The sequence below is a fragment of the Vulpes vulpes genome, chromosome 14, assembly GCF_048418805.1.
Source record: "Vulpes vulpes isolate BD-2025 chromosome 14, VulVul3, whole genome shotgun sequence".
Lineage (NCBI taxonomy): Eukaryota > Metazoa > Chordata > Mammalia > Carnivora > Canidae > Vulpes > Vulpes vulpes.
The window spans coordinates 117,691,529-117,702,888 of NC_132793.1; the positions used below are offsets into that span (position 1 = coordinate 117,691,529).

At 49.9% G+C, this 11,360-nt stretch overlaps 1 protein-coding gene across 10 annotated transcripts in view; it reads left to right on the forward strand.

Moving 5' to 3' along the window:
* The window catches only part of SLC2A9 (solute carrier family 2 member 9), a 226,976-nt gene extending 216,165 nt beyond the window's left edge, over positions 1-10,811 (forward strand). For all 10 annotated transcript variants that reach the window (XM_072737784.1, XM_072737785.1, XM_025998312.2 and 7 more), the window contains one exon: positions 10,460-10,811. In XM_072737784.1, coding sequence (XP_072593885.1) covers positions 10,460-10,714 — 255 coding nt within the window. In that variant the 3' untranslated portion in view covers positions 10,715-10,811. The remainder of the gene's footprint in view (positions 1-10,459) is intronic.
* Positions 10,812-11,360: the final 549 nt, after the last annotated feature.

Genomic DNA, 11,360 nt, shown 5'->3' on the forward strand with positions numbered 1-11,360 from the left:
TGGACCAGTGAGAGGAAGATCATGGTCACCCCCATGGATGTCACCCCCATGTGCCCTTTCTTGGCCCACACGGCTATTGTGTGTGTCAAACTTTTTGCACAATAACCCAGTTCTGAGTCTCGACCAGATGTTTAGGGGATCATGTTCATTCCAAGTGGCTTACTTCCAGCTGAGTGCCCAAGAGCCTGGGAGGTCTCCGGGGCCACAGCTCTTCCTGGGACACCCTGTCATGATGTGCTGGAGTATCTGAGGGACTCCCAATGGTTAGAATGTCCCTCCTGCAAGAGCCCCAGGGGAACCCCTGAGCATGCTGACACTGTCACTGTGATTAAAAATGCATCCATTCACACCATAGGCGTGATCTCATGTTCCAGGATTCACAGAGTTAGCCTGAGGGCCTCATGAGGGGAATCAGATCAGTGCCCAGCTCAAGGGCTCAGGGCCAAGAGGCATGCCCCCTGCTCACAAAGCTGAGGCCCCCATGCACACACGACACAAGGCTGTATGTCTGTCTTTGAACACCCAGGCCAGCTGTGTCCTCTCAGATGTGTCAAGGGCATAGGAGTCACAGGAGAGCTGTGGGCACCCATCCTTAGAGGCTTAGGTTTGGGGTTTGGGGCAAGGCAAGGAGAAGTATAGGGAGCAGCAAAGAAAGAAAAGTGATGGGGGAGGACCTGGGAGGCAAGTCTCTGACCCCTGAGCTATTGGGCTCAGATCTGGTCACTGCCTTTGGCATTTTGAGGCTAGAGCTGGACAGATCTGCGGCTCCCACACCAGAGAGACCACCTGACCTTGGCCTTGACCTTGCCTGGCAATGTCTGCAGCCACACAAGGGACATGGGCCTGTGGTCGGGGGAGCCAAGGATGGATGGACAGACTGATGGATAGCTAGAGGACTGGGGGAGGAGAGGGGACAGCTTGACTTAAGGACGCTCATCCAATGCTTCCACCCAAATTAGTCCAGAGGTGGGAGGAGGGCATTGCAGGGCAGATGGATTGAGGATAAAGGGGAGAAGCAGAAAAACAGACGAGGGAGGATCGAGGGAGGATCGTTGCCAGGTCCAGTGACAGGTCAGGAGGCACGGAGCCCCGGGCAGGGGAGGGCTGGGGGGAGACTGAGGACAGATCAGCGCCACCTGCGCTACCCTGCCTTGGCCCCGGAGCCCTGCGGTAATGCATCAACTCAATGACATGACCCCATGGCGTCATTTCCCTGGGCATCTTTCTGCTTTGCGTGCCAAGCCCCAGAGCAGACGTTTTACGTACATTTTCTCAGGAGTCCCTTGCAGGGTTCATGACGTCAGTCAGTGTTTGAAGACGATGACTGGGTCCCTCTCTGGGGGCAGAACACAGGGCCAGCCCTCTATGGAGACAGTCACTGACACTCTTCCCCTTCCTCTCCTTCTCCTTTTCCTTCTACTTATTCCCCCTCCCCCTCCTCCCCCTCCTCCCCTCCTCCTCTTCTCTCCCTTCTCCTCCTCCTTCCCCCTCCTCTCCTTCCTCTTTCCCTGTAAAGTTACAAGAGGATTCTAATGACCAATGATGCAGGCTCATCGCAGAGACTGTAAAGTGGTGAGGCCAGGCATGTTCATGGCTTAATGACACCGTTTCCTTCCTTTCTTCCAAATCTACGTGATTTTTCATATGTATAAAAATCAAAACCAATTTTTTTGTTTGGTTCTTTTGCTCTTCTCATCTGGCATGATATCGTGAGCCTGTGGGTATTCCCAAGGCAGATTCCCTCTGGAAGCCAAGCTCCTGGCAGCCAGGGCATCTCCAGTGTCTCTGGGTTTGGGGACCATTCAGGACACGTGGAAGGTGCGATCACTGACTCAAGCCCAGCACCCTTGCTGGCCACCCTGATGGAGAGACACTGGCCAGGTGTGGCCACATTCAGATTTTGTGACATGTCAGCCTCCTGACCCGGGATGGGGAAGGTGGCAGGGATTTGTTTCCTTTCTGGATGGGGGCTTGCCAGGGCAGAGGCCAGGCTCAGGGGCTGCTGTTGGCCGCAGCGAAGGCACTAGAGAAACACGGGATGTACAGGCTCTGGTTTGCACCCCCGCCCACCCAGACCCTCCCATGGGCACAGCTTCTGCCCCTGAAGACTCCACAGAGGACCATCTCCCTTCCTCAGCCCCTTCCAGAAGTCATCTCAGTGACAACCCAGAGCCTGAGTCTGCTTGTGCTGCCTCGACCAAGTACCACAGACTGGAGCTTAACAAACAGGAATGTGTTTTCTCACTGTTCTGGGAGCCAGAAGTTGCAGATAAAGGTCTTGGCAAAGTTAATTTCTTCTGAGGCCTCTCTCCTTGGTGGTGTAGACAGCATCTGTTCCCATGTCTTCACATGGTCGTCCCTCCACATGCATATGTGTCCCAATCTCCTCTTCTTATAAGGACACAAGTCACATCAGGGCAGAGCCCATCACAGGACCTCAGGTTACCTTAATCCTCTCTTTAAAGACCCTCCCTCCACGTGTAGTCCATTCTGAGGTTCTGGGGGTTAGAATTCCAACCTACAAATCCTGGTGGTGGATACAATTTATCTCGTAACAGCCACCAAGTGCAACTTTGCAAGCATCTTGATCTTTTCATTTTTTTCCAAAATGTGTCAATGGCAAATGTATTCCAGCCCCCAAGCAGGGACCTGCAAGGAGCCTGGACTGCTTCCCCAGAAAACACATATCAGAGCCGGCACACTACAGTGACATGACCCAGAACTTCCGCATCAGCAGGGGAGCCTTGAGCTAGGCCCTTGACTGCTCCAAGCCTCAGTTTACCCATCTATAAAATGGAAAGATCCTCACTCTCGCCTAACCCATGGGAACGGAGCACGCTGAGGTCATGAGCAGACACTGGGGGCCGCCTGCCTGGACTGCCTCACTGGTGGTCCCAACCACCCCATCTGCAGGTCGACCTCATGGGTCGCATGAGGGCTGAGTGAGTTCACCCAAGTGAAGTGCCAGTAGTACGTGGCACAGAGCAAACACCGCAGAAGCACTAGCAATTGTTGTTGTCACCTTCTTGGACTGGGATAAGGATCAAAACGAGCCAGGCTTCTGGGACAGATGCTGCTGGTGCCGCGTCCACATCCACTCACCCTGACCTTCTCTACAAACAGCTCAGAATCCTATCGCCAGCCCGTGGCCTCCCTGCGCTGGGCTTGCTCTCAGCCTGTGGGAGGAACAGGCAAAAGGTTGGGACAGCCCGCAGCCGGTGGGGTCAAAAGATAAATACCCAGCTTCCTCCTCCTCGTATGTGCGGGGACAACTCTGGTGTGTGGTCTGTGTCTCCCAGAGACCCCAAGAAGAAGCACTGAGTTCCAGCTGGACACATCCCTTTCTGTCTCAGTCTCCAGGGCTGCCGTGACCAAGCACCACAAAGTTAGAGGTTTACAGCAATAGAAATGTATTCTCACACAGTCTGGAGGCTACAAGCACAAAGGCAAGGTGTCGGCAGAGTTGGTTCCTCCTGCAAGCTGTGAGGGAAGGCTGTGTTCCAGGCCCTTCCCTGAGCTGCCAGTGGCTTTCAGTTCCTTGGCTTGTCTGCATCACTCCGATCTCTGCCTCCGTGGGCACATGGCCTTCTCCCTCTGTCTGTCTCCACGCCTCCTGTAAGGACACCAGTGACCAGCTCTGAGGCCCACCATAGTCTCGTATGACCTCACCTCAACTTGATTACACCTGCAAAGACAGTCTCCAAGCAGTGCCACATTCACAGGTCCTGGGGTTAGGGCTGCACCATATCTTTTGGGGGACACAACTGAACCCACAACTCCTTCCCTGTCCAGAGTGACTGTCATTCCAGTTTGCCAAGACTATAAGCCCAAGACTATAAGTCCCACATCTCAGAAAACCACCTGATCTGGAGCAGCCCAGGAGACTTGGTCACCGCCTCTCCAGCTCAGCCCCCTCCCTGAATCCTCTCCCACATTAGTTACTTGCCCCCCTCTGAGGCTCTGTGTCTGGGGACACCCTGCCTGGGGCAGTGCCTAGAACACTAGAACCATCCCCAGTACAGAATAGCTTGGTGACTAGTAGCTGCTGTAGCTGTTTGTTTTCCTTAGTCCCCTTATTTGCCAGGCACTATGTTAGACATAAATGAGACACAAGAGAAAATGCACAGACTTTGATGTCAGACAGCTTGACCTTGAATCCTGACCACGCCTCTCGGCAATTAGGTGAAGCACATGCTGGTCAAATTTGTCAACTGTGACTGCTCTCTGACCTGTGATTTTCATGTCTATATAATAAGAGAATTGCTCCAATTTTGCAGCGAGGCTCCTGAAAGAATTAGAGATGAAAGTCAAGTCTTGGGCAGCAGTGTCTGCTCATGGACACTCAGGACCGGCTGCTATCATGGTCATTAACTAGTACCGTAAAGGTTGCTTCTTGCCTTGTGGTCCTAGGGACATTTGGGAAGAGGAGACAAGTCAGAAAAATCAATTCATGGCGAGTGCTAGAAGCTTACACCGCCACTAACTCACTGAGCCACATCCAGGACAAGTTGCCTTTCAAAGTTTGCCTTCTCCCCCACCCCTTTCCCTTCTCTCCCACACCCTGCCCCTTCCTGCAAAATGTTCTAGATGTACATGGATGGAGCAGGTTGCCTTGACCCCTGGGGCGAGTAATATCACTGTTTCTCTGCCTTAACCTCAAGCTGCCTTTTCCTTGGGTCCTTGGTATGGTCAGCATCAGTGCGTCCCTTGGGTCATTGGTTGTACAAGCCTACAGACTACTCAGCCTCTGCCATTAGCACCAGTATTTTCTGGTTCAGAGAAAATTGCATGCAAATATATGCCTGCTCGATTCCACTGGAGTTATGAAATTTCATTTGAGTTCAGTAAAATCTGGAAGGGAGAAAATGATTCTTTTCAACATGAAAATTATTGGGTCATATCCCAAATGCCTATGCAACTTGAGGAGGAAGCCGATGCAGATCCAGGATCATGGGATCTAAAAGCAAATAAAACTGCCCCCCTCGCCTCTCTGGAGGGTCCAGCTGACATCCTTGGGTCTCGAGGGAGGAAGGGAGCATCTTTCACTAGCTCCATCTCTGCCAGCACCAGTGTGGAGGCACAATCGTGTCCTAACATTTCAGAGAGAACATCGCACTGCTCAGGGGGACAGGTGTGGTTTGTGTTTCACAAAAGGAGGTAAAATGGGGTGTAAGTGGGCTGACCAGTGCAGGGACATTTCAGGCTAAGACTGAGGGAGTCAGTGGGGTTGGGGGTGGCGGGGAGCAGGAAGATGCTGGCAGAGGCCCCAAGCAGGCCCAGAGCAGGCAGCTGAGGGACATAGGGGATCACAGGTGGTTGTGAGGGAGGCCACCCCAGCACATGAGAGGGATTTGGAGTTTTTCCAAAAGACTCTGGGAAGCCACTGCATGGTTTTGAGACATGATCCATTTTGTAACTTTAAAAGAAGTTTTTGGCTGCCTGGTGGCCACTAGATTCAGGATAGGGGCAGGCAATATGGAGGCTAAGATGACAGAGTCCAGGACGGCGTTTGACCGTGTGTGTTGGGGGCGGCAGTGGGGCACCGGGAGAGAGGAGGCTGACTACAGATGAGTGGCGCGAGGAGATTTCCGGAGTGGTAGAAACATTCTACGTCTTGACAGAGGTGTTAGTTACCCAGGGCAGTACGCCAATCCAGACTCACTGAACTCTACACTTAAGATCTGGGCAAGTTACTCTACATAAATCCTATCTGGATCTTTTTTTAAGTATATTTTTTAAAAAAGGAATAAGATGTTTCAGGGTAAAGGCATCAGGACTCAGGAGCAAAGACAGGTGGAGAGGGAGGAAGTAGTCAGAAGTGATTCAGTTGTCCGTCTTGGCCAAGGGAAGATAGCAGCGGGTGTCTGAGAATGGGTGGGAAAGAGCAGGCCTGCAGGGGAGAGGGGCTGCGAGTGGGAGGCATTGCCAGGGCTGTTAAATGTGGCTTCCAGCCGGGCATGTTAAACTGAAATGCCATCAGGCAGCCACAGGGCTGTGTCAACCTCATAGGTTCCTGGGCCATTCCTACAAGATCCTAAGTGTACATATGACAGTGACTCAGGAGCCATCACACAGGGCAGAGACAGAAGACATCATTTAAAGACCCCCGCTTCCTTCCGGCTTCCCCTAGGCACATCTTAGCATTTCAGGCCGACTCTGCTCCAACAGTGGAGCAGCCTTGCCTTTTTAAGCTCTACAGAGTCGGAGGTACAAGCGTAAGGCGCTTGACTTCCCATCAGTTCTTAAGTGGCAGCCCTTGCACTGACTCACTCAGGAGCCTGGTGTGACTCACCAGTGAGCCAGCATTTCATGGGTCAGGGTGGAAACCCAGCAGAAGGATTCTATTTTTATCACATCGTGAAAATCTAACTTGAACCAACTTTGGTCCCTTCGTTCTTCTCCACGGAAGTGCTCTCATTTCATTCATTTATCCACTCATTCAACATATTAAGACAGAGCTTTCAGTGATGCAGGCAACTGTCTTGGGCTGGGACATAATGCAGAGCAGGTGATATGGATCCCACCATCATGGAACTTACAACCCGGGGCCCGTGGACTCCAGATGGCCTTTGGATGAGTTTCAACAAGACCATGACATGCCCCCACTCCAGAAATGGCATTGAAAATGTCAAGTGTACAAAATTTTTTCCCCTTTTTGTGGAGAAGAGGACCCGTAACTTTTTATCGGCTTCTCAGAGAGGCATGTGGAATGTCTCTACCCTCACCTGTACTCCCTTCCTCGATCTACTCGAGTCCTGAAACAGCTGCAACCTCTACACCTCTCTCATTCTTCGAGATTCCACTCATTGGTGTCTATTGAAATATGGCTGAACACACCATACTGCCTTCCCCCCATACCTGGGATCTTAGATATACTCAAAATAAAAGATACAAACTGCTGGAAAACAAGATGGGGTCCCAAGGGTAGAGTTGTAATTATGAGGACAGGTCTTAGAGACCGGATGGGATGAACTGAAGGAGAGAGGCTGGCCCAGAGTGCATCCAGGACAGGGCTACTGAGAAAGTGGAGGTGATCCCAGGACATGGTGGATAAGGGGCTGGCTCAGGGTCTTCACCAGGGAGTGGTCAAAGAAATGACGGAAGGAAAATTCTCAGACCTGCAGAAAGACCAGTCCTCAACATGAATGGTCCACCTCATGCTACGCAAACTGGGTGCGAAGGATCCCTTTCTAAATGCAGTGATGTGCAATTTAAGAACACAAAGTTAAAAGAAAATCCTAAAAGTTCCATAGGGAAAACTCAGATACCCTAAAAAGAAATGATAATCAGGTGATGTCACCCTCCTCCTGAGCAAGACTGTACCTGTAGCGTAAGGGACACTGTCTTCAAAGTCTGGAGAGGAAACTCTAATTTTGAAATTAGAGGTCTGTACCCTTCGCATATGAGAGAGAGGAAAAGGCATTTTCAGACATGTGAGGCTCAGAAAGCTTACCACACGCCTCAGCCACCTGTGACCTAGGGAACTGGATGTACTGGGTGTGCCACAGCTCCAAAGCCTGGCCACCAGGAGCCAGTATGGTTAAGAACACGGAGTCTGAACTTGCGGCCTACTGCTATCCAATGGGAGCCCTCAAGCAAGGTGTGTAATTCCCGGAGTGCAGAGAACTTAGCTCAATGTCTGGCCCAGAATCCTCAACAGACACGGCTCAGTACTGATACCAGTAGTAATGTCAGGAACGCTCCCAGCTGTGGGCAGAGGCTGGCTCATGTCTGCAGCAGGAGCGCGTGGTCCTGTTTACAGGTCTGTTGCAAAGACTAATCATTTAAAATATCCTTTCTTCTTGACGTAGACATTCCCAGTAGTGATTAAAATATTTGAATTTGCACAGATTTCAATTAAATGTTCTTTATTTCAAAGCAGAGACATAGGTGGTATACTTATTCATAGTCATAAATGATACGAAGAAAAAAAGTAAAAAATAAAAACAAATAAATGATATGAAGTCAGGGCTAGGGATATTTTAGTCTCCCAGGCTGCAGTCTAAGCAACAGAAATTAATTACTCTAGGTTCTGGAGCCTAGAAGTGCAAGGTCAAGATGCCAGCAGGGTTGGTTTTGTTACCGACCTTGGGGTTCTTTGACTCATGTGTGTAGAAACAGACACAAGGCCAAGGATGGTGCGGGAAGTATTTTTTGCTAGCTCATCCCCCAGCTGAAGAAGATACAGAGAAAACGGATACAGGGCTGCTCCCTGAACAATGGCCAGGGGAAGTTTTTGAAAGGGCTGAGGTGGGAAAAGAGTCCAAGCTCTTAGGAGTAAGGAAACATGGAAACATAAGAAGCTGGGGACATGGATGCAGTTGCCAAAACTTGCTTCTTCATACATCATATGCTTTATTTGCATGTTAAATCTCTACCTCAGGCATGATTTTTAGCATTATAATGAGGGGAAATTCTGTGGGAGGCCAGGGCTAGGGTCCAGTGTGGCTCTGACTGGTCTGGTCTGGTCTGGTCCCTAGCTGGAGCAGGCCGATGTTTAAGTTGGGCCCTGGAGTTTATTTCAAGCTTCTGGCTTCCTGCTTCCTGGTGTCATGCAGCATGTGCCAGGTGGGCTAGAGAAATGAGTTATCTGAGGGGCCCAAGGTGTTCTTCAAGTTCATGTTCTACAAAAGATGTACCTCAGAAAAGACAACTGCAAAGAAGCAGACATATATTTAAAAAGCTTTCATTTTGAGACAGACTAAAATTGTAAGGAGATTAGGGCCCAAAGGCAACTTCATCCCAAGTTCTGCTTTTCTGGCAGGCACCTAAGAATATCTATCTGGTTCAGTTTCTAGTAAGGTCTCTCTTCCTGACTGGCAGACAACCACCTTCTCACCGTGGCTTCACATGACTTCTCCTCAATGTGCACAGAGAGGGAAAGAGTGATCTCTCTCTCCCTCTTCTTATAAGGCCACCCATCCTTTGGGATTAGGACCCCACCCTTATGACCTCATTTCATCTTAACTGCCTCCCAAAAGCCATATCTCCAAATATAGTGACATTAGGAGTTAGGGATTCAACATATGAATTTGGGGGCCATATAAGTCCATAGCAACAGGCAAACTTAAAAGACAGATTGATTTGTCAGATTCAAACTTGATGGGATGAGCACTGGATGTTATGCTGGCAAATTGAACTCCAATTTAAAAAAATATGTAAAAAAAATCTGGCTGACAGATCAGTTGATTTGTTCACTCCATAAATATCCACTGAGCACCTACTATTGTCCATGTGCTGGCCTGGGTACTGGGCCACAGTGATGAGCAAAACCAGACGTAACCCTGCTGCCTCATGGAGTGTACAGTCTAGCAGTGGTCAGTCATTCATCAAGCAACCACATCACCTAACCATGAAGATAGCATCAACATGCAGGGAAAGAGGACAGAACCAGGGGAGATTATGACACATGGGCCCTGCCTGAGGCATGCAGGCACCTGGAGGAGAGAGACAGGCGCTAAGGAGGTGGAAAATCACAGGAAGAGGGAAAGGCAAGTCAGCAGAAGCATGGTGAGAGGTGGGAGGTGGAAGGTAGGAGTGATGAAGACCATGTGGAGGAAGCAATAGAGAGGAGGAGACCTTACCGACTCTCCAGGGCAAGCTAAGGAAGTGGGTTTTCATCCTGAGAGCAGCGGGCCACAATTGAAAAGTGTTAAGCAGGGGCGCGGCATGACCAAGATATGTTTTTGCAAGTCTCCCTGGGCTGCCTTGCAGAGAACAGACAGGGAAGAGGCCACATGGATGTGGGACACGGGTGGAGAAGGTGAGAGGCAATGATTGCTTGGGTGAAGCAGGGTTTGACAAACTGCCTACCACCTGATTGATTTTTCTATAAATAAAATTCTACTGGCACACAGCACAGCCTCGCACATCCATTTATGGATCATTGTCTGTGGTTGCCTTCCCACATGGGCAGAGGCAAGTGGTCCCACGTGGCCCTAGCCACGTGTTGGGCTGGACATCCAGAGTGGGCATGCCAGGGGAGGTGACACCGGGGAGGTGTCTGAGGAAGGAAGCCCGCTGGCGCCTAAGGTATGCGTCCCATATGATGGCTGAGGGGACAGGAGGCGTCACGGGTGACTTTGAGGCTTCAGCGGACAGGGTCCAGCCTCAGACACCCTCATATGATGTGTAAATATGAACTTAAAATGACGTTCAGCAAGTATGACATTTTGCTTTCGTGATGGCTATTTTTTTATATGCCTAGTTTTTCAAAAAGGAAAACAAAAGACTGCCATTTCCTCATGGGTCCCAGGGTTTGAACCTTCTGAGAATGTGAGAACGTCTCCTGCAGACACCTCATCCAGCACCGATTGCCTACAGAGTCCATGTCATATGCATGGTCACCATCCGGGAATATTGATATAGGAATGGAGAGCTACAGAAGCCCATTCAGAGATGGTTTCTCAAGCAGTTTTGTGATTGTCTACTTGATGTTCTTTGTCTCTCCTTTCCACAGAAAAGTCTGGACACCTACTGTTTCCTGGTCTTTGCCACAATCTGCCTCACAGGTGCTGTCTATTTCTATTTTGTCCTGCCTGAGACGAAAAACAGAACCTTTGCGGAAATCAGCCAGGCATTCGCCAAAAGGAACAAGGCAATCCCACCAGAGGAGAACACCAACTCAGCTGCATCTGATGCTAAGGTGACCAGAAAGCCCGAGCCAGACCCTGCCTCCACTCTGGACAATTATACCAAAAATGGGATTGTCTAAATGGATGATCTCAGCATTTCAGGAAACCAAAGTTTTCCCTACGTGGTTAATAGTATCAAGTATTTAAAAATAAACTTTTACTAATCTAACGTCACAACCATTTGGGTTTTATTCATAGATGAATCTCCAAACTCTTCTGGAAGGCAGAAGGGATCAGCTTATATTTCAGTAGACACACCCTTCTTCCATTTGGATCCATGGCCTGTCTTCTTCGTGACTTCGCCCATGGTTTCAAAATGAAATTGGGGAAATAGTACTTGATGGCTTTCTCACAGGGAAGCAATAGTTTGACAGAGAGGACACAAGTGATGGGAAACCACAGGTAGAGGTATTGGTTCTGGCTCTCCCATAAGCAGCCTCGAGCTGCCCTCAGCCTGGATCCTGAGGCCTCAAGGGACCCTGGGCTTCGGTCCTAGATGAAGGTTTTCAGAATTCAGTGGAAAGACTCTCTGTACCTCCTAATAAATGCCTGTTACCAACATCTGGCTCAACTTTGTGGATCTCGGGCTCAAGAAGCTGATACCAACCCACCATCCTCAGGCTCTGCCCCTCCCAGGCTGTGTCCATAGAGCTGCAGACTTCCATTCACCTCAGAGTATCAGATATATCTCAGAAGGTATAAAGAGGATCAAGATGTGGGAGAAGT